The sequence below is a fragment of the Pristis pectinata genome, chromosome 9, assembly GCF_009764475.1.
Source record: "Pristis pectinata isolate sPriPec2 chromosome 9, sPriPec2.1.pri, whole genome shotgun sequence".
Taxonomy (NCBI): Eukaryota; Metazoa; Chordata; class Chondrichthyes; order Rhinopristiformes; family Pristidae; genus Pristis; species Pristis pectinata.
Window position 1 is genome coordinate 53,347,363 of NC_067413.1, and position 24,305 is coordinate 53,371,667.

At 42.8% G+C, this 24,305-nt stretch overlaps 1 protein-coding gene and 1 pseudogene across 4 annotated transcripts in view; one reads left to right on the forward strand and one right to left on the reverse strand.

Moving 5' to 3' along the window:
* The window catches only part of oxr1a (oxidation resistance 1a), a 387,780-nt gene that overhangs the window by 236,736 nt on the left and 126,739 nt on the right, over window positions 1-24,305 (forward strand). For all 4 annotated transcript variants that reach the window (XM_052023890.1, XM_052023892.1, XM_052023891.1 and 1 more), the window contains one exon: window positions 1,240-1,353. In XM_052023890.1, the coding sequence (XP_051879850.1) occupies window positions 1,240-1,353 (114 nt within the window). The remainder of the gene's footprint in view (window positions 1-1,239; window positions 1,354-24,305) is intronic.
* Window positions 19,319-19,732, reverse strand: LOC127574666 (histone H3-like; annotated as a pseudogene).

Genomic DNA, 24,305 nt, shown 5'->3' on the forward strand with positions numbered 1-24,305 from the left:
CATCATTCCCTTTCATTCCCCCTCCCTCACCCACCTACCTTCCCCCTCCCACCTGGACTCACCAATCATCTGCCAGTTTGTGCTCCTCCCCTTCCCCCAACCTTCTCATTCTGGCTTCTGCCCTCTTCCTTTCCAGTCCTGATGAAGGGTCTCGACCTGAAACATCAACTGTTTATTTCCCTCCATAGATGCCGCCTGACCTGCTGAGTTCCTCCAGCATTTTGTGTGTGTGTTGCTCCAGATTCCAGCACCTGCGGAATCTCTTGTGTTCTCTGGTTTATCTGCTGACTTCTTTTGAGCTTTCCCCTCCTGACTACAGCCTGTCTCAATGGTTTTTGGGAGTGTTGAGTTCCTTGAAACAGTACAAAGTCACTGCAACGACCCTGGGCCAACAAGCACCCCCAATCAACTTGCAGCACCACAGCCACTGTTTGCATTTTCATCCAGTTACAGACTTTGCCCATTCTCTTCCTCTTTCTTTACCCGTCCCCCGTCATAATTTTCTCTGGCTTAACTTTTCCCAGCTCTAACACCAGGTCATCTGCCTGAGACATTAGGAGACACAAGAGACTGCAGATGCTGGAATCTGCAGCAACAATCTGCTGGAGGAACTCAGCAGGTCAGATAGCATCTGCAGAGGGAAATGGGCGGTGGACATTTGGGATCGAGACCCTTTGTCTGGACAGAATAAGTCAGTCCAGATGAAGTGTCTCAACTCGAAACATCGACTGTTCATTTGCCTGACGTGCCAGAAACATTAAATCAGTTTTCTAATTTCCACAGATGCTTTTGAGCATTTCAAGCATTTTCTGTTTTCATTTTCATTCTTCACTCATGAAGCTCAGTGGTGTTGGATGAGAATGTGATTGTACAGGAGTTCAATGCCAGATATATTCCTTATGCTCATCCTTGTTTAATGTCCATAGATCACACTTCCACTGGCGCACCTCAGAAGCTGATGTGGACCAGTAATTTTTGTTCTTCTATTCCTTTTTCTCCTCCTCCCAAGTTCAGTTGTACGTTTCTGCCAAATGTCATTGCTGTAGTTATAAAGCTGCATTGTGTTAAAATGGTTAAGTAGAAGATGAACTTTATTTTTTTTTCTTTGGTTTACTTTCTTTATAGATTTTTAAATAGGTTGCTAAATTTGAGTACTTCGCAAAAATTAGGAAATGCACAGATCCTCCAGTGGTTTATAATTGGTTGTTGAGTGCTTCTTTTTTACTCTGTCTTCTGCAGAACCTCTACGTTCCTGATCCAGACTATATTTCCAGTGTGGAGAGTTCGCCATCACTGAGTCCTGTCAGTCCTTTGTCCGCAACTTCTTCAGAAATAGAGTTTGAGAAACCTTCGGTAAGAACCCGAGAGAGGGAGAAACTATAACTTATAACATTGAATGAACAGCTGAGATCCTGCTGGCTCAAAGATGTAAAGGATGCATAGTGAGAAGTGGGAGCTGCTTATAAAAAAGAAAAACAGAAATTAACTTGTAATATAAGGAAATGGCAGACTTATTTGAATACGTGCTAAGCATTGGACTTCATAGGTTGAGGATACAAAGTAAACCAAAATATAATTTAAGGGTTGTCATCTTGAATTGCAAAATTGTTCAAGTCATCCTATTTCTTAAAGGGAGAAAGGGAAAACCAGGAAAGTATAGCCATTCTATCATTGTCTAATGTGAATAATAATTTTTTTCAAGGGGGTTATCTACTTTGTATATAAAGGAGCAGTTGTGGGTATTATTGTGGATTAGCACAAGCCACTTAGTAAGTTTGCAAAAAGAGATTGTTACCAAAAAAGAGAGAACCTGGGCTCAGAGCCATCTCACTGACCTTGGGGAGGTGAATGGCACAGAGCTGGGATAAAGAAAATTGGCATGATGCAACTAGCAGTGCACCCCAGGGTTTGTACTGATCCTGCATTGTATTTACAAATTAAAGTAAGAGTGGAGAACTGTATATCCAAGTATATCAGCATCTCTAAGTTGGGTGGCCCAGTAAATACTGTAAATGATAGAAAAAGCATTTAAAATTGTCATTCAATGAAGGAATGCTTTAGAAACTGAAGTTAGGAACAACGGAGGAACAGAAATTTGGGGGTTCAGAACAAATAAATTAAAGCCAGTAGGTAGATTCAGAAACTATTTGAATGATGTGGAGGTAGAATTTAGAGTCAGTTAAAATCTGGATTTTGTCATGCAACAGAAGCAAGAGTGTTTGTTCAGGAAGGGATTTCAGAGGCGCTAAGGGATTAAATAATGAGGGCAAGTTGTGGATATGAGGTTTGTATTTTTTGCATATAGATGATTAAGTGACAATTTAACTGAGGTGTTTAAGACGAACAAAGGAATTGGAAGGAAAGAAGCAACTGTTTCCTCTGAGGGACAGGTGGTCCTGAAGAAGAAGCCATTACCTTAAATTTACAGCTCTCTGTTCTGCCGTAATGTGATGAAGTATTTCTTCATTGCAAAGGCTAATGGAAATCTTATTCCACAAAAAATAGGGTACATTACTAAAATATTTTGGAACAAAGATTGATGCACATTTCTTGGCCAGAGTATTAAGGATTTATTGCAGAAGCTGAGGTAGAATGTTAAACTTGTTTAGCAGGCTTTGTTTTTAAACTAATGTGTCAATTTACTTGCTTAAGTTCCAATCTAATGATTTCAATTAAATGTTGTACTCTTCTCGACACCAATGATGAAACAGAGAAATGATTCAATTTTTTGACCCTATAATTGGGCCCTTGAAGACTTTCAGCTGCTTTTCTATTCATAGTGTTGGATTTAAAAACCATTAATTTCATGATTGCAGTTTGTACTGGCGAGTGTCTGTTAAAGGAAGCTGTGCTGCTTGTTCATCAGCCTCTTATTAGCAAGAGGTTGCAGTTCCTGTTGTGTGTTTCTAAATATATTTGCCTTAGCAGCAAGAAGTTGGCTAAAAGGAAGTACAAGAGCCCTAATTTGGTATGACATTCATTCCGGAAGTCCTTCAGTGACTTTGTGATTGCAGTTGCTGTCAGCGTGTGTTTTTGTTTCTAAATTATAACATACAGAAATTGATGGTTCTCATTGATGGGGAATGTGACATGAAGTTAAATGGAGCAGGTTGTGATATGTGTTATAAATTCATCTGAGAACTTGTTGGCCACCCTTAAGATCTTATTTGTAATATACAAATAAAAGGCTTTTTAATTTATGCAGTCTAATCATTAGTGCAAATTCACCTCAGACAGGAATTCAGACAAGGGGTGTGATTATCTTGGTCTTGGGAAATAGTGCCTGTATTGAACAGCATGTTGCACCTTCAGGTCTCTTTTACTTCAGTCACAAGGACAATTTCATGAACAACAACTTGCATTTACAACAACGCATAACTTAGCAAAAGATCCCAGGGTGCTTTGCAGGAGTATCGTCAAACAGAATTTGACACTTATCACATGAAGGTATTGAGGCAGATATTTAAAATTTCGGTCAAAGCAGTAGATTTTAAGAATTGTCTTAAGAGAGAAAGTGAGGCAAAGGAATTTAAGGGAGAAATCCAGAACCTTTGCAGAGAATGCAGTGGAAGAGATGTTGCTGTTGATTGTGTGCTTGACCACCACTGAGCCTGTGGTCAGTAGAGGATGATATTTTCTTCTTTTCCATCTACCAAAATCACGGATCCTTGTGTTCACTGCCATAATGGTGTTGTTTTATTCACTTCTGCTGAGTCCTCATTGAGGATCGAGATGGTTGAAAATCACAGTTTGTAATCCTCCTACTTATACTCTACTTCTGCCTAATCACACCATTTCTCCCGCATTGTAACATGCAGATAATTTAAATGTGCCCCCTTCAAGTGCACCCTTCCTTCATCACAACCATACTCTTATGTTCTTCTCATTTCAGAGAGCCAAGAAATGCCATCTACACAGGTTCAGCTGAACTACGAGAAGGTGTAGTGCACAGTAGTGCAGCCCTGCCAGGATTAATGTTAGCTCATGTGCCAGATCACCAGAGGGTGAGAAAATATGCCAGTTCTGTTTAAAGGCCTGTCTGCAATGGCTAGAGGCATGGAAGGTGTCCAGCTCCAACCCTGTGCATTGCTTTGTGTGGAGCCTAAAGCCCATCTTCTACAGCATGCAGTATAAATTGGCTGTCCTACCTCCAACACAGTCCTTCCATGGCTCCTCAATAGTACCAACACTTTGCACTTCAGCCAGCTAGCCCAGACCACTGTCGCTCATGGTGAGACAATGCAGTCTGAAACCAGGCTGGCAACAGCCACTGGGAGAGCACTGCATAGGCAAAGGTGTGCAGAAGATGGGCAGTAGGCAAAGCACACCAATTGCATGGTTTTAGTCTTAGTTAGATGTATACAATGTTTGGCATGTTGATTGGTTTGATTGTGGTTTTCATCATTTGTGCAGAGGGATCGATAGATTTAGAGAAATGTGTCGCCACAGATATTTGGATTTTTCTTTATTGGTTATCACTCCAGGGTGCAGGGTGTTTTTGGAAGTCAGCAATTGTTGCTCATCCCTAATTGTAATTGTGGATGCTGTGTAGCCACCCAGCAGTACCTGTAGCGAGGAATGTCTGACACTATTACAGGGCAGCTGCAACATAATGAATGAGTGAGCACACAGGTTAGGAGAAGTATATTTCTGAGTGAGGATGTTGAGTATTTTGTAGTCCACTTGTATTTCTAGCTGATGTGGGTTGTGGAGAGGAAGCTTTGATGCTTTGTTGCCATCTATTTGTTACATGGCGTATTCTGCAGATATTTTGTCGTTTTTAGATTGTGATGAGGCTCAGTTGACTCTTGGGGTGTCAGTGGAGGGGAATGCATCGTCCTGAATGAGGTAGAACATTCTTCTGGGCCTTGGGAGCTGTAGAAAACCTCTCTTGGGTCAAAGACGTGCCTTGTTCATGGTAGAATAGCTTCATGAAATGAGGTCAAAGATGATCCCCAGGATGTTACTTCTAGGGATCTGAGCAATGAACCATTCAACATCAAGGGAAAATATAGAGATTTCCACTTGATTCTGTTGATCATTGCCAGGCACAACTGTGGGTCAGTAGTACGTTGCCACTTCGCATTCCATTTCCAAATGGTGTAAGGTTTTGTTGCATTTGGCTGTGTACTCCATGTGTATTGTGAGCTGGAGGAGCGATGCACTGATGCGAAACTCTGAGCTATCTGACATACCCAGATAGCAGAATTATTGGCACCTACCATGGTGATCCTAGGCCTCATCCTCCTCACCATCTGATTTAATGATTGCTGGATTCTGTAGCATACAGCAGATGATGTCTAAATTTGAGACCCACTCAAATTTGAGAGGCTAGAGGGAGCCCCACTCAATGGTCCAGGCAGTGGGATCACATCTCAAACTCTCATGGCATGGTGCACTAAGCTCCTCATTGTAATGGCTCTCTTCAGATCAGTAGCACTGATTGGACTGAACTTCTAAAGACTAATTAAGCTCCAGATTTCTTATACTCAGCATTTGAGGAGTTGGAAACGAATCGAGATCTGTTGAAGGGTATTTGAAATAAAACATTAATGGTTTCTCTTTCTACAGATGCTGCCTAGCCTGCTGTGTTTTACCAGAGTTTTCTGTTTTATTTCGAATTCTGCTCTGCTTGATTTAAGAACATCCATGATATCGAGAGTTCAGTTTTGTGGTATACATTGGAAGACCTGGAAGCTATGTAGTTCAGAGTGATTGTGATCTGAAAGAGCAGGCACATGTATAGCTTAGCCTGAAGAAAACTGGCAATCTCTGGCATCACTCACTAAAGAATTCTTCAGATGGATTGAGGGTAGAGTGTTGATCCCAGGAAACTCTGGGTAGACCCTTCCAGCCTGAGCCTTTCTGTCCTGGTGCTTTCCTAGTGGCTGTTCCAAGGACAGTTGTGGATTTGCTGTGGAGCAGGTGGTCAATAACCTTGCAAGGTATCAACATGCAGCACCAGCCAAGATGGCCCAGTATCAGGCTGCATTATGTCACCATGAATAAGAGTAGACTGGTTCCTGCAGCACAGGTGACTGTGTGGCGCAATTACTAACTCTGTTATCAGCCTGCACCTCATATTCATGGTGTAACAAGCAATTGGGTCAGGCAGTCACAGAGTGTCTCCTCCTCCATGTTATCCCTCATCTGTTTTTGGGTAATTTCACATCTGACATCTGAGAGTAGTTTAAAAGCAGCTGGTCAGAATTCAGCACCAACATGTTTCTGTAAGGAAGAAAGACGAGGATGGGAAGGTTCCAGAATTTAGTCAAAAAGAAAAAGGAAGAATATGTAAGGTTTAGGAAGCTGAAATCAGACAGGGTCTTTGTGGAAGCAGGAGAGAATTTAAACAGTGAAGCAGAAGGTGTTAAAAGGGGCAATGAAATGTCCTTGGTGAGTAAAATCAAAGAGAATCCCAAGGCATTTTATATATACATTAAAAACAAAGAGGGTAACTAGGGAGAGAGTAGGACTACCCAAGGGTAATTTATGCCTGGAGCTACAGGAAGTGTGCGAGGTACCAAACGAGTACTTTGCGTCAATATTCACCAAGGAGAAGGGCATGGTGGATAGCGAGATCAGAGAGAGGTATAGTGATATTCTAGGGCATGTTGATAAGAAGGACAAGGTAGTTTTGGAGCTCTTGAAGGAACATGAAGGTGGATAGTCCCCAGGGCCTGATGGGATCTATCCCAAGTTATTGAGAGAGGCAAGAGTAGTGATTTGCTGGGGCCTTGACAGAGATCTTTGCATCCTCTTTAGCCACAGGTGAGGTCTGAGAGGATTGTAGAACGGCCCGTGTTATTCCCCTATTTAAGAAGGGCAATAGAGACAAACAAGGAAATTCAAGGCTGGTGAAACTTAAATCAGTGATAAGGAAATTGTTGGTGAAGATTGTTAGGGATAGAATCTACTCGCATGTGGAAAAGCATGGGCTTATTGGGGATAGTCAATATGGCTTTGTGCAGGGGAGGTCATGTCTTACCAACTTAACCTAGAAAACCTACAGCACAATTCAGGCCCTTCAGCCCACAAAGCTGTGCTGAACATGTCCCTACCTTAGAAATTACTAGGCTTACCCATAGCCCTCTCTTTTTCTCAGCTCCATGTACCTATCCAAAAGTCTCTTAAAAGACCCTATTGTATCCGCCTCCACCACCGTTGCCGGCAGCCCGTTCCACGCACTCACCACTGTCTGAGTAAAAAACTTACCCCTGACATCTCCTCTATACCTACTCCCCAGCACCTTAAACCTATGTCCTCTTGCGGCAACCATTTCAGCCCTGGGAAAAAGCCTCTGACTTCCTACCCAATCAATGCCTCTCATCATATATACCTCTATCAGGTCCCCCCTCATCCTCTGTTGCTCCAAGGAGAAAAGGCCGAGTTCCCTCAACCTGCTTTCATAAGGCAGGCTCCGCAATCCAGGCAGCATCCTTGCAAATCTCCTCTGCACCCTTTCTATGGCTTCCACATCCTTCCTGTAGTAAGGTGACCAGAACTGAGCACAGTACACCAAGTGGCGTCTGACCAGGGTCCTATATAACTGCAACGATACCTCTCGGTTCCTAAATTCAATTCCCTGATTGATGAAGGACAATACACCATATGCCTTCTTAATCACAGAGTCAACCTGTGCAGCCGCTTTGAGTGTCCTATGGGCTCGGACCCCAAGATCCCTCTGATCCTCCACACTGCCAAGAATCATACTCTGCCATCATATTTGTCCTACCAAAATGAACCATTTCACACTTATCTGGGTTGAACTGCATCTGCCACTTCTCAGTCCAGCTTTGCATCCTATCTATGTCCTGCTGTAACCTCTGACAGCCCTCCATACTATCCACAACACCTCCAACCTTTGTGTCATCTGCAAACTTACTAACCCACCCCTCCACTTCCTCATCCAGGTCGTTTATAAAAATCACAAAGAGTAAGGGTCCCAGAACAGATCCCTGAGGTACACCACTGGTCACTGACCTCCATGCAGAATATGACCCTTCAACAACCACTCTTTGCCTTCTGTGGGCCAGCCAGTTCTGGATCCACATTGCAATGTCCCTTTGGATCCCATGCCTCCTCACTTTCTCAATAAGCCTTGCATGGGGTACCTTATCAAATGCCTTGCTGAAATCCATATACACTACATCTACTGCTCTCCCTTCATCGACGTGTTTAGTCACATCCTCAAAAAATTCAATCAGGCTCGTAAGGCAGGACTTGCCCTTGACAAAGCCATGCTGACTATTCCTAATCATATTATATCTCTCCAAATGTTCATAAATCCTGCCTCTCAGGATCTTCTCTATCAGCTTACCAACCACTGTGGTAAGACTCACTGATCTATAATTTCCTGGGCTATCTCTACTCCCTTTCTTGAAAAAGGGAACAACATCCGCAACCCTCCAATCTTCTGGAACCTCTCCTGTCTCCATTGATGATGCAAAGGTCATTGTCAGAGGCTCTGCAATCTCCTCCCTCACCTCCCACAGTAGCCTGAGGTACATCTTATCCGGTCCTGGTGACTTATCCAACTTGATGCTTTCCAAAAGTTCCAGCACCTCCTCTTTCTTAATATCTACATGCTCAAGCTTTTCAGCCTGCTGCAAGTCCTCACTACCATCACCCAGATCTTTTTCCATAGTGAATACTGATGGTAAAGTATTCATTAAGTACCTCCGCTATTTCTTCCGGATCCATACACACTTTCCCACTGTTGCGCTTGATAGGCCCTATTCTTTCGCATCTTATCCTCTTGCTCTTCACATACTTGTAGAATGCCTTGGGGTTTTCCTTAATCTTGCCTACCAAGGCCTTCTCATGTCCACTTCTGGCTCTCCTGATTTCCTTCTTAAGCCCCTTCCTGTTAGCCTTATACTCTTCCAGATCTCTAACATTACCTAGCTCCCTGAACCTTTTGTAAGCATTTCTTTTCCTTTTGACTAGATTTATTATAGCCTTCGTACACCACAGTTCCTGTGTCCTCTTGTGACTTCCCTGTCTCATTGGAACATGCCTATGCAGAACTCCACACAAATATCCCCTGAATGTTTGCCACATTTCTTCCGTACTTTTCCCTGAGAACATTTGTTCCCAATTTAATCTTCCAATTTCCTGCCTGAGAGCCTCATAATTCCCTTTACTCCAATTAAACGCCTTTCTAGTCTGTCTGCTCCTATCTCTCTCCAATGCTATTGTAAAGGAGATAGAATTATGATCACTATCACCAAAATGCTCTCCCACTGAGAGATCTTACACCTGACCAGGTTCATTTCCCAATACCAAATCAAGCACAGCCTCTCCTCTTGTAGGCTTATCTACATATTGTGTCAAGAATCCTTCCTTAACAAATTCCACCCCATCTAAACCTCTTGCCGTATGGAGATCTCAATCGAGGTTTGGGAAATTAAAATCTCCCATCACAACATCTCTGTTATTATCACAACTTTCTAGGATCTGCTTCCCTATCTGCTCCTCGATATCCCTGTTACTATTGGGCAGCCTATAAAAAACACCCAGTAAAGTTATTGACCCCTTCCTGTTCCTAACCTCCACCCACAGAGACTCTGTAGATAGTTCCTCCATGATGTCCACCTTTTCTGCAGCCGTGACACAATCTCTGATCAACAGTGCCACTGCCCCACCTCTTTAGCCTCCCTCCCTGTCCTTTATGAAACACCTAAAACCCGGCACTTGAAGTAACCATTCCAGTCCCTGAGCCTTCCAAATCTTTGTACTGGCCACCACATCATAGCTCCAAGTATTTATCTAAGCTCTAAGCTCATCCGCCTTGTTCACAATACTCCTTGTATTAAAATAGACACATCTCAAACCATTGGTCTGAGCACGTCCCTTCTCCATCACCTGCCTATCCTCCCTCTCGTACCTACTACAAGCTTCCTCTATTTGAGAGCCAAACACCTCTTCCCCAGTCTCTCCAGTTCGGATACCACCCCCCCAACAATTCTAGTTTAAACTCTCCCCAGTAGCCTTAGCAAACCTCCCCGCCAGGATATTGGTCCCCCTGGGATTCAAGTGCAACCCGTCCTTTTTGTACAGGTCATACCTGCCCCAAAAGAGGCCCCAATGATCCAGAAATCTGAATCCCTGCCCCTTACTCCAATCCCTCAGCCACACATTTAACCTCCACCTCATTCTATTCCTATACTCACTGTCGCGTGACACAGGCAGTAATCCTGAAATTACTACCTTTGTGGTCCTGCTTCTCAACTTTCTTCCTAACTCCCTATAGTCTTTTTTTCAGGACCTCATCCCTTTTCCTATCTATGTCGTTGGTGCCAATATGTACCATGACCTCTGGCTGTTCTTCCTTCCTCTGCAGGATATCTTGGATGTGATCTGAAACATCCCTGACCCTGGCACCTGGGAGGCAAACTACCTTCCGAGTTTCTTTCCTGCATCCACAGAATCGCCTGTCTGACCCCCTAACTATAGAGTCCCCTATCACTAGTGCCCTCCTCTCTCCTTCCCTACCCTTCTGAGCCACAGGGCCGGGCTCTGTGCCAGAGACACTGCCACTGTTGCTTTCCCCAGGTAGGCTGTATCCCCCAACAGTACTCAAGCAGGAGTACTTATTGTCAAGGGGTACAGCCACAGGGGTACTCTCTAGTACCTGACTATTCCCCTTTCCCCTCCTGACTGTGACCCACTTGCCTGACTCCCGTCGCCCCGGTGTGACCACCTGCCTATAACTCCTTTCTACCACCTCCTCATTCTCTCTGACCATACGAAGGTCATCGAGCTGCATCTCCAGTTCCCTAACGTGGTCCCTCAGGAGTGGCAGTTCGACACACCGGGTGCAGATGTCGTCCTGGAGGCTGGGAGACTCCAGGATCTCCCACATCTGACACTGAGCACAGAAAACCGCACTCATTCGACTTCCTTTCCTCAAATCACCTACCTCGCCTCACCCCGTTACTGCCTAAGCCCGTTGAGCCAAAGCCCAATCACTCTGCTCCCTCTCACTCCGCAGCCCACTCCAACGCTGCCTGCTGGATATGGCGGTTTTCTTTTTAAACTGCCTGCGCGCTACCCGCTTACGTCACGTGCCTGTGCAGTCTCGCCCCGCTATTCCCGATTAGAGAGAAAAAAACACTTAGCTGCTCCGAAGTTCACCGAAATGACCCGAAACGAAACCGCCAAAGTTTCTTGATGGAGGTGACAAAGGTGATTGATGAGAGCAGGACAGTGGTTGTTGTCTACGTGGACTTTATTAAAGCTTTTGACAAGGATCCATGGAGACTTGGTAGATTGGATTCAAAATTGGCTTGCTCTTAGAAGACAGAGGGTAGATGTGGAGGAGTGTTGTTCTAACTGGAGGTCTGTGACCAGTGATGTTCTGCAAGGATCAGTGCTAGGACCTCTGTTTTGTTTGTGATACATAGAAATGATTTGAACAAACATGTAGGTGGTCTGATGAGTAAGTTTTCAGATAACACGAAAATTGGCAGAGTTGTGGATAGTGAGGAAAGTTGTCAAAGGATTCAGCAGGTTATAGACCAATTGGAAATGTGGGCAGAGAAATGGCAGATGGAGTTTAATCCAGACAAGTGTGAGGTGTTGCACTTTGGGAGGTCAAATAAGAGGAAAGTATACAGTAAATGGCAGGAGGCTTGGGAGCATTAAAGTGTAGAGGGATCTTGGGGTACAAGTCCATAGCTCCCCGATAGTGGCAACACAAGTAGATAGGGTGGTAAAGAAGATGGATAGCATACTTGTCTTCATCGGTTGGGGTGTTGAGTATAAACGTAGGGAAGTCATGTTTCAGGTGTATAAAACTTTGATTAGGCCGCATTTTGAGTGTTGTGTGGAGTTCTGATAATTGCATTACGCAAAACGTGCAGAGGCTTTGGAAAGGGTGCAGAAGGGGTTCACCAGGATGATGCTTGCATTAAAGAGTATGAGCTACAAGGGGAGGAGGGACGTACTTGGATTATTTTCTCTGGAGTGTTGGAGGCTGAGCAGCAACCTGATAGAAGTATATACAATTATGAGAGGTATTGATAGGATAGATAGTGTCTTTTCTCAGGATAGAAATGTCAAATACTGGAGGACATAGATTTAAGGTGAGGGGGAGAAAATTTAAAGGAGATTTATGTGATAAGTTTTTTCACACAGAGAGTGGGAGGTGCCCAGACTGTGCTGCCATGTGAGGTGGTGGAAGTAGATACGATAGTGATGTTTAAGAGGCATTTGGGCAGGCACATTAACAGGCAGAGAATAGGCAGATACAGATGTTGTGTAGGCAGATGCGAGTAGTTAGATCAGCCTAGTTGGTGCAGACATCGTGGGCTGAAGTACCTGTTCCTGTGCTGTACTGTGTTATATCTCCAAGACAGCCTCTAATGCCATTCTCCTCCGGCTGCCAAGGGAAGAGTTCTTTAAGCACTGGTTAGATTCCCTGCTGTTAGTGTGGCAGTGATACAGCAACTGCAAGTTCTGTTTGCAGTTCCCAATAGTGTGTTTTGGGAGATCTAAGTTGTGTGGGTGCTAAACATAGCACACTTCTCGTGCACCAAAAGTGTCAAATCCTATTTCTGGACAGGTATGGCCCAGTTCAACTGACTTTTTTTTAGTTGTAATGGCGACAAACTCTCTCCACTCTCCATCGTGAAACTGACATCTTTGGGATTTGCACAAATACTCGGTTTAATTGCAAGTTTTTTTAACATTTTTTTGAGATCTGGGTGTTGCTGGCAAGTCTAGCATTTACTGCCCATCCTATGTTGCCCCTGCAAGAGTGGTGGTGAGCTGCCATCCTGTGGTGCTGTGTTCCTTCTGTGTTACTCCCTGCATACTGTTGGGCAGGGAATTCCAAGATTTGGACCCAGTGCCAATGAAGAGGAAATGATGTATATCCATATCAGGATGGTATGTGATTTGTAACTGGTGCTGTTTCCATCTACCTGCTGTTCTTGTCCTTCTTGGTGGTGGAATTCATGGTTTTTGGGAAGTGCTACTGGACTAGCTGAGGCAAGTAGATGGTCCACATTGCAGCTATGATGTGCAGAAGGAAATGACCATTTATGGTGGTGGATTTGATGTTAATCATGCAGACTCTTAGTGTCAACCTTCTTGTGTTGTTGGTGCTACACTCTTCTAGGCAAAAGGAATATACGTTTCACTGTTGCTCCTGATTTGTGTTCTGTAGATGGTGGAAAGGCTTTGGATGTCAGAAGGTGAGTCACTTGCCACAGGATACCCAGCCTTTCATCTGCTCTTGTATCTACGGGATTAATGTGGTGGTTCAGTTTGAGTTTCTGTTTAAGGATGACCTGCTTCTTCCCCCTTTTCCCCCCAGGATATTGATAGAGGGACACATGGCGATGAAAATGCCATTAAATGTCAAAGGAAGGTGGTTAGACTCTTGCTTGTTGAAGCTGGTCGCTGCCTTGCACTCTTATGGCATGAATATTATTCATCTGTTAACTGCCTGTGCCTGTTGTCTTGGCCTTGCTACATGCAGTTGTGAGGAGTTGTGAATGAAATTGAACATTGTGCAATCATCAGCAAACACCCCCACTTCTGACATATTGTGTGGCTGGGATGATTGATTTCTGATAAAGATAATGATACTTGTTGTGTGAGGTGTGGCCCAACCATTGGAGTGTTTTCCCTTGATGCCCATTGACCAGTTTTATCAGTAATCCCACTGTCAAGCTTGGTCAAATGTTACTTTGATGTCAAAGGCAATCACTCTCACCTGATGGAAATCAGCTCTTTGCTGTGTGGACCAAGTTTGTGATGAGGACTGGAGCTGAGTATAGCTGGTGAAACCCTGACTAGGCATCAGTAAGCAAGGTATTGGTGTGTAAATCCTGCTTGATAGCACAGTTGAGGATGCCTTCCATCACTTGCCAGAGGATTGGGAGTTTAACAGGCCTCCTTCATAGTCTGAAAGAAATCCATGAATTGACAAAAGTATTGAGTATTGACAAATCATTCTAGCTGTGAGCTTCCCTTCATCTCACTTTGTGAGGCATAGATAGACTTCTAGTAACTGTTTGGGCAGTGCAGTGGTGCAGCCAGTAGAGCTGCTGCCTCACAGCTCCAGCAGCCTGAGGTCAATCCTGACCTTGGGTGCTGTCTGTGTGGAGTTTGCATGTTCTCCTTGTGACCACATGCATTTTCCCCAGGTGCTCTGATTTCCACCCTCATCCCAAAGATGTGCAAGTTGATAGATTAATTGACTGCTGTAAAATGCCCCTAGAGTGTAGATGAGTGGTAGAATCTGGAGAGAGCTGATGAGACTGTGAGAATAGATTACAGGGAAAATTAGAGAGGGATGGGATTGCCCTGTGAGTCAACACAGACTCAGTGACCGTAGTGGCTTCCTCTTGTATGGAAATAAATATGGAATTTCTATATTTACCTATCAGCGACCTCTGACCCTACTTATAATATTTCTACTTCTGTGTGAATTCTATGTGTAGGTTCTAATCCCTATTTCACACTGCATAAAATATTTAATACTTTTAATGGAAATTATTCTTTTCCTCCTTCGCCTATCTGAGAATTCTTCAATGTGTCTGATTACTCAGCGAGCTTGAAACAATCACTGTTGCTGAATGATCAGGGTCTTGTTGAACCGATGCCAGACAGTAACAGACATTGGCAGAAGGAAAGTTTGAAATCTGTGGACAACTTCAAAATCGGTGCTTAGTCTGGCTGTGCCGGAAAATCAAAGCATTTGTGCAGTCCAATCTAAGTCAATTTCAAGAACAGATCACCTGAAACCATATTTTTTTTGTCAATATTCAGTTAATAAGCAATGGATTTAGAACATGCATTCTCATGCTTTCAGACCAACAACACTTTCAGTCCTTCTACGTGGATTCCTAACTGGTTGTATGAATTTATATGGTCATTCCTTCCCTATCATTCACATACGTTTCTTGATTATATGTCTTTGGTATTCAAGGTACTGAATAAAGATGGAAATAAAAGACAAAAAATAATTTGCTCAAATCTATTTGAAGTTGAATCTGTATGTCACAAAAGTGAAATCAAATGTACGTTATTTTCAGATTTACTGGTTATTTTCTTTTGCTTCATTTTTTTGTTGCACTTTTCTTCGTTTTTATGGCAAAGTCGGTATTCTATTGACTATTATATTGTGAATCATTAAAATGGCAAGTCAGCAAAATTCTTCCTCATCTTGCTTTTAAATAGTTACCCCTCTATTCTGAGGTCATGCCCTAGAGTTCTAGGCTCTCCCATGAGGAGAAACATCTTCCTGATATTTACCCTTTAACCCCCTCCCCCCAAAATAAAAATCTTGTGTCTCAATTATGTTGCCCTTTATTCAATGCTCCGAGTGCAGATCCTGGCTGCTTAAGTTACTGTCCTGTATAGCTGATCCTCATGTGGTACCGTATTCCCACTGCAACCCCACCCCCCCCCCACCATCACCATCCCATCTCCCCTCCACCCCCAGAGCCTGTTCAAGGCACCTTAGGCCCAAGGAACTCATTCTTGCCATATCCCTGAGGGTAGCAGGAAAGACAAATGTGGTGATTAAGAAATCATGTGAATAGTTTCCTTTGAGACATACAGTAGAAGAGGTGGGAGGCTACCCTTGAAGTAAAATTTGTCATTAGGAAAATTAGCTTAAACAAGGGAAGAAGAAGGATCCTATCTTGCAGTATTCCTTGTATTCAAGAAAAATCAGGAAGAAAAAAAGAGTAGAAAGGGATGTCAATATTATTTATAGATACCGTTGGAAAGATAAAGGTGTACTTGAGGGTTCAAAGTTAGATGGTATTGGTTTATTATTGTCACTTGTACCGAGGTACAGTGAAAAGCTTGTCTTACAAGCTGATCGTACAGGTCAATTCATTACTCAGTGCAGTTACGTTGAGTTAGTACAGAGTACATTGATGTAGTACCGGTAAAAACAATAACAGTACAGAGTAAAGCATCACAGCTACAGAGAAAGTGCAATGCAATAACGTGCACGATCACAACAAGGTAGATCGTGAGGTCATAGTCCATCTCATTGTATAAGGGAACCGTTCAATAGTCTTATCACAGTGGGGTAGAAGCTGTCTTTAGGTCTGGTGGCAGGTGCCCTCAGGCTCCTGTATCTCCTACCCGATGGAAGAGGAGAGAAGAGAGAATGTCCCGGTGGGTAGGGTCTTTGATTATGCTGGCTGCTTCGCCAAGACAACAAGAGGTAAAGACAGAGTCCAAGGAGGGGAGACTGGTGTCCGTGATGCGCTGGGCTGTGTCCACAACTCTCTGCAGTTTCTTGCGGTCCTGGGCAGAGCAGTTGCCGTACCAAGCCGTGATACATCCTGATAGGATGCTTTCTATCGTGCATCGGTAAAAGTTGGTGAGAGTCAAGGGGAAAAACCAAGTTTCGTTAGCCTCCTGAGGAAGTAGAGGTGCTGGTGAGCTTTCTTGGCCGTGGCATCTACATGATTTGACCAGGACAGGCTGTTGTTGATGTTCACTCCCAGGAACTTGAAGCTCTCAACCCTCACGACCTCAGCACCATTGATGTAGACAGGTGGGCAAGTCTTCTGATGACTCACTGGTCACATGACATGGAGATTGTGTGCTGTTTCAGCAACTGTTTCCTGGGCTCAATCTCCCTATGGTAGGCCAGCCGCAAACTTACTAATCAAGCCCTATGCAAGCCTTCTCAGAAGGTAAAGCCAGACCCCATCCATCGGCAGTACTCTCCATATGGCTAAATTTTTTTCTTTAATTTCTCATCTCTCCACTTGCTTCCTCCAAGTGAATAATATTGAAGTGGGGAGACTAGCTCTGCTTGTCTCTCTTCATCATAGGTTTTTGACTGCAACTCGCTCCTCAACCATCCCTGCCGCTACAGCACAGCATGTTCCCATGTTATTTCAGATGAAATACCTGCATCTCCTCCCCTCCTAGCATCCAAATATAATTATCGACTTTTACTAGTTCCAGTGGTCTTCACAACTTACAATATATTCTCCTCTACACTGAGGAGTCCAAAGTTAGATTTGGTGACTGCCTTGAAGATTTTTTCCGATCAGTTTCCAAATGTGCCCCTATTTACAGTCAATTGTCACTTTAATTCTCTGTCCCATTTATAGACTAATATCACATTTCTTGAGCCTAATAAAGCTCAAGTGATGGCACTCCACCTTTTGACTTGGTGCACTACCTGCTTGTGCCTTGCAGATTGTCACTTCTTCACTCCTGACTTCCACCCCTTCACAGACCCTCCAGTTTTTCTTCTGTTCTGCATCTTAAAATCTATTTAATTCTGATGAAAGGTTATTGACTGAATCTTTAGCTTTTCTCCCTCCACAGATGTTGACTGATTAGATGTGACCTGGTTAAAGGCCAGCATTTGGCTTACATTGAAGAATGTGTTTAGTTTGTAACAAAATTATCTATTCTTTGATTCTGATAGACACTGGTGAGATAATCAGATGGTCATGAAATGAATGGATAGTTATTGAAATGGTCGTTATATTAAATGATATTCTTTGTGATCTTCACTGTGACAAACTATTGTCTTCATCCTTTTAGACTTATCTGCAGCCTTTCTTGCAGTCAAGCATCCCAGGACTCTCAAATGCCACCCCTCTCTGTCATGATGGGTGGAAATCTCTTGGTTATATTCTTCAAAGGTGTAACAGGTTACATCTCTCTCACCACCTATCTCACCACTTGGCTCTATAGCATGGACGCCACACAGCAGTAGTTACTGTTGAAGTTCATGCTGATGTAAAGAAAGATTTCTAAGCAAGCTGAATGTAGTAATAAAAGCAGTACCATGCAAAAACAGTTTGAAAAAGGAGACTTTAAAGTGCATATTGGTTGTGACAGGAAGTATGGCTGGCTCTGCATGGTCAGCATGCTGGCAGCTGAGAGAAAGCAAGTGGCACTTTGCCTTTTTTGCAGCCAGCATGAACTAACTAGCATCTGTACCATGATCCGGCAAGCAAACAAATTAAAGTCTTCAAAGGCAATACTCTGTATGATTCCTCAGTAGAGAGACAATGCGATTATATATGATATTAAACTCAGTTGTGTCCTGTGAGGTACTGGATGTTGGTCTCATAAACACATCATGTTTGGCTGTCTCCAGCAACATGGAGTGTCTAAGCAGCCAACCTGAATTTACACCAAGCTCAAGCTTGGCATTGTTCTTCAAAAGTTACAGACTCAACTTGACAAACCTCTGCCTGAAAAAAAATGAGCACACTTCAGATGCAACTTAAGAGGGAACACCTTGATGTGCAGATGTCTTATGATTCTGGAGTATAAAGCAGAGTCTGGTTTGATGCGGAAGACATTGCTGACCAATATTTTAAAGATCAAACACATACAGCTCATCAATTCTGGATCAAAGAGAAGTGCTGTGATGTTAAGATGACTGCCCGTAGCAGAGCTCAATATCAGGTTCAAACATGCTCTAGGAAATGGGAAAAAAGGGATGGTCAGGAAATGGCTATACCACGCTTCAGGACAACACAATACCAAATACTTTATGATGAGTTGTCTTCGGATCCTCAAGTCTGATATCACTCCTATTCATTCAGCCTATCGTAATATTTTATTATCAAGCATGATAAAATCTAGGAACGATAAGTTCAGCATTTTATCTTGGTGCTCAATCAACAATCATTTAGAGATGCCACATTGAGACATAATGGATCCACCAATCCTGGTCATGGCACTCAGTGCAATCAAGCAGATATTCTTGTGCAATCAACTAGTGCTGACAATGTTCCATTGATGTGTATAAAAGTGGTGATCACAGTCAGCAAAGTATGAAACTGGGCTACTTAACTCAATCTTATCTTATGAAATGACAAGAAGAGGCTATCCCGGAGGACTTCATAGGTCCTCAGATTGTTCATATTTAAGATGTGTTTTGACAATCAGAGAGAAACATCCGAGCTGGAAATGTTTTTGCTAGAAACGTTTTCACTTATTCTACACCTCTCACGTCTCTTCACAGTGTCAGACTAGAGTCAAGCTCAACAGAGTCGTCTTTTCACACCAATTCTGCCAAGCCCGTTTCCCTTGGCTGTGGTTTCACTAGATAATACGCAGGGCCAGTGGGAATCTCCTTCATCCATTCATGTGCATCACTAGTTAGATGACAAGGGATTTGGCTATTGGATACACTCATTGCTGGGTGCACTTTTCATGGTTTTACGTGTCACATCCAGGATAGACGTGGGTCTCTACCTACTATCGTAGGAAGCATTGGATTGCTCTTTGGTATGGGCTGCGTAGGGAGGAGTTATCCTTTATTTATACAATGAATTTGTCCTTGGTGCTGAGTCTGGGTTCAAGTGTGCTCCCCGTGGATACAGCGGGCCAGCTGGATGTCTTTGGGCATGATGGTGTGGATGGTGCAGAGGTCGGTGGCCTCAAAGAGTCCCACCACATAAGCCTTACTGGCCTCCTATAGGGCCATGATGACAGAGCTCTGGAAGCTCAGGTCTGTCTCGAAGTCCTGGGCAATCTCTCTCTCTCTCACACCAGGTGCCGCAAGGGCAGTCTGCGGATGAGCAGCTCAGCTGGGCGTTTTATCTGGTAGTGCCAGATCTCCCTCCAGAGCCACAGTACCAGGCCTGTAGGAATGAGGCTTCTACACCCTGCCTGTGGCTGGAGCACTCTTCTGCTCCGCTTTAGTAGCCAGCTGTTTGCAAGGAGCTTCCCCTCCAGTCGATCTGTACACTGTCTGCTTGGTCCGGGCCATTCTCCTTCAACAGTTGGAGCACAGTCTGAAATACAGGGACTAGAATTTGCCTCCACAGGTATTTTCAAAATCACGATCAGTGAGCATAGTCAGAGACATTTTCAGGGTGTTGGAGGATCAACAGGTAGAATATTCACAGCCTGAAAGCTACAAGGGAAGTGTTGAAATCAGTATTGTGTCCTCAGTATTGTTATTGTGGCCTTGCCAAAGGCATTCAGTTTAGTCAACAAGAATCAGTTCAGTCCTGATGAAGGGTCTCAACCTCAAACATCAACTGTTTATTTCCCTCCATAGATGCTGCCTGGCCTGCTGAGTTCCTTCAGCACTTTGTGTGTGTTGCTCCAGTCAACAAGAATAGTTTGTGGATGGTACTTAAGATGGGCTGTCTCAGCAAATGAATGTGCTTCTTTCATCAAAGCACGGTAGTGAAATTCACAGCGGCTGGAAATCTCTGATTCTCAGTACAAATAATACAACCAAATAAAACTAATTTTAAACATTTTACAAAGCATGAATTAAAGGTTGGAATATATACCTGGGATTTGTGATATATATCGAATGACTTGGCTTTAAATCTAGGAGTCATAATTTATAAGCTTGCATGTGATACCAAAATTGGTAGCAGTTGATAAAGAGGAAAAAAAAGCATTAAGCCTGCAACAAATTTGATTGGGACTGGGCATGTGGATGAAAAATAATGCATTGAACTCAGTCTGAAGAACTGTGAAACAATGCATTTAGGGAGAGTGAACAAGACCAGGCAATATTACAAGAATTCTTCCAATACTGGGAAGTGTAGAGGTATAGTGGGATCTTGGAGTGTAACTCTTCAGATCCCTGAAGGCAATAGGATAGTTAGATAAGCTGATGAAAAAGACACGTGGGTCACTTTTTTTTGGCCAATGCATGGAATACAAAGGCAAAGGAGTCAAGAAAGAACCGTTAAACAAGAGTGAGGCTGCAACTGGAGAAGTGTGTACAGCTCTCATCATTGCATTACTGAAAGTTTCAGTAACACCAGAGAGGCTGCAGAGATTTGTAAGGGTATGGCAAGGGTGGGAGAATTAGAGTTGTGAGGCAAAACTAACTAGGCTGGAGTTGCTTTCTTTGAAACTAAGGAGATTGAGGAGACATTTAATAATGTATTAAAATATGAGAGTTGTCCACAGGGTGAAAGGGAAAGAGCAAAGAGGTCAATACATAGGGAAATAGATTTAATGTAAAAGGATTAGAGGGAAATTCACTATTTTTTCACCTGAGAGAATGGTAGGGATCTGGAACTCATTGCCTGAAAGGAGGCAGAAACTCTCATAACACTGAAAAAGTACCCAAATAAACACTTGTAATGCTGTAACCTGCAGGGTGTGACTGTTGTGGACTGGCAGCTGGAAGTAGCACTTTTGTTTTCAATGGCATGGAAGTGATGGGCTGAGGTAAATCCTTCTGTGTTTTTATATCTGTGATTTTTGTTAATTTAGTTAGAAGCAGAAAGTAACAATTCTTAGATCTATTTTGAAATAGTTCTGAATCTTGTGCAAAGTTAGTTCAGAAGAACCAGAGTTGTCTATGAAGTAATTCTCTTGCATCTCATGCAATGAAGTATTTTCAGAATATTTTACCAATTGGCTAATTCATAAATACCTGAAATTTTCATCAGTTCATTGATTTGCAGATTGTGATGAGCCCTGCAGAACTCTACCCCCTTTGGTGGAGTGCTGAATCACAGGTGCTAGCTTCAGGGTTTCCACATTAAATGAGGAATGTGTAGAAATCCCAAAGACAGTTTCACCTTCTGATGACAGTGAGCCCTTACCATTTCCTGATCATAACTACTGCAGTATCTGGGCTTTGTATAATCAAGCCATGATTACTTGTGTGTGTATGTGTAAGAAGAGCAGTAGAGTAAATCTCAACAAGTAAATCTCAACACCTGAATACAGAATGGATTAATTGCTATTATCAAAACAAAATTTTCTACATTACTTTGCATTCTGACTGCGGTGGTTTAGTACACATTCAACCACTGTTCCTAAAATCCTGTCGGTCTTTATTTTGAGAATAAACAGCATGTGTTCCCTTAAATGCAGAAAATATGAAGCTGGAAGCCTGAAATTTAACTAGGAAATCATAGCTGGTTGTTTTTTCTCAGCTGTGGTCTGTGTGGAGTTTGTACTAACTCCCTCTGACGACATTCGTTTTTATCTGGGTGCTCCAGTTTTCTCCCACATCCCAAAGATGAGGGTTGGTAGCTAATTGGCCATTTGGTGATTGGTAGAATCTGGGAGGAGCTGTTGGGAATATCGGGAGAATAAAATGGTATTAGTGTAAATGGATGATTGATGGTTGTTGAGCCAAAGTGCCTGTTTTTGTGCAATGTGACTGAGATGGGAGAATTATAATGGGGAATGAGGGAATGGCAGAGAAATGAAGTACTTAATATCCATCTTCATGGAGGAAGATGCAAAAGACTGACTTTTGGTAGAGGTACATGACTGTGTTGGTTGCAGTGATCTCTGCACAGTTTTTGTGGAAAAAATGAACTGAAGGAAGTTAGTATGAACTAAAAAGAAATGCCAGATAAATTGTTGAAGGCCAATAAATCTCAGAGGTCTGATGGTTTACATCCCATAACTTTGAAAGAGTTGGCTGTAGAGATGATGGTATCATCTTTCAAAATTCTATAGATTCCTGCAGATTGGAAGGCAGCAAATGTGCCCCCACTATCTAAGACAGCGTGGCAAGAGAAAGGAAAAAACAACCACACTGTCACCCTCGCATCACTTGTAGGAACAATGCTAGAATCTGTAATGAGGGATGTAATAACAGAGTACCTTGAAAAGTATAATAGGATTGAGCAGAGTCAGCTTAGGTATATGAAAGGAAAATTATGTTTGACTATTTTACCACAGTTCACTAAGATATGAGAAGACAAAAAAATGAATGGATTTGGTGTATTTAGATTTTCAGAAGGTTTTGAATAAGATACCACACAGGGTAGTCAACAAGGTTAGAGTACATGGAATTTGTGGGTAGTATACTGGCATGAATTGAGAATTGGTTGACTGACAGAAAGCCAGGAGTGGAAATTTAAGGGTCTTTGTCAGGTTGGCAGACTCTGCTTAGTGCGATACTGCAGAGGTTGATACTTGCACCCCAACTATTCACAATCTACAACAATGATTTGGCTGAGGGAACAGAACCTTTTCAAATTTGCTGAAGATAAAAACTCAGATTATGAATAGGGAGAGGATGTAAGATCACTTCAAGGGGATATAGAAAAACTAAGTGGGTAGGAACATGGCAGATGGAATGTCATGTGGGAAAGAAATGTGAGGTCGTCCACTTTGATGCATCAAGCAGAAAACCAAAATGTATTTTAAATGGTGACAGATTGGGAAGTGCTGATATTCAAAGGACCCAGGTGTCCTAGCATACAATTTACTGAAAACTAATAGGCTGGTACATCAAGCAATTCAGAATGACTAGGGGTGCAAGTACATTGTTCCTTGAAAGTGGCAACACAGGTAGACAGGTTGGTGAAGAAGGCATTTGGCACGTTTACCATCATCAGACAGGGCACTGAGTACAAGAGTTGGAATGTCATGTTACAACTGTACAAGACTTTGGTGAGACTGCACTTGGAGTAATTTGTGCAATTCTGGTCGCCATAGTACAGGAAGGGTGTCATTAAGCTGGAAAGTGTGCAGATAAAATTCACACAAATGTTGCCGGGACTGGAGGACGAGTTATAAGGAGGAACTAATCCCTTCTGACTGCACGTGAACTACATCTGTCCATTCCCCACATATTCATGTGCCTATCTAAAATCCTCTTGAACACCAATATCGTATCTGCTTCCACTACTGTCCCTGGCAGTGCATTCCAAGCACCTACCACTGTCTGTGTAAAAACAAACATTTGCCCCGCACATCCCCTTTAATTCCCCCCCACCCCCCAGCTCACCTCAGAGCTATGCCCTCTAGTACTTGTCATTTCTACCCTAGGAAAAAGATTCTGGCTGTCTAATCAGATGTATCAGAATACCACCAGTTAGTTTCCTTTCAAATCACACACAGTCCTGACTTGGAAGTATGTAGCTATTCTTTCATCACAGCTGTATTCACATACTGTAACTCCCTGCCAAGCAGTACAATGAAATGAAAAGAAAACTATAACATTCTTAAGGAAGTTAATTCTAACAGCAACTAATTATTCAGTAGCCAAGGAAGAAAAACATAGTCATGCAGAGCACATTGCTGCTTGTTTTATTGCTTTATCAACAAACACACACAAAAGTTAAAATAGACATATATTTACAATTGATATATGGGACCTGAGTTCCATTGCCTGATGATTGTTTGTATGACATTTTGTTGACTAATTTGAAATGTGAGTGGCAATATCTATTTTCCCAAATTAGACATATGTGGCTAGTGCCAAATGTATTGGATTTCAATGACCAGTTGGTGAACAGCTAACTCAGCATAAGTGAGGATTTCCTTGAACTACATGGTTAATTGACACACCGTGGTACCATTTAATTTATCTAATGAGGCATTAGCCTTCTTGATGG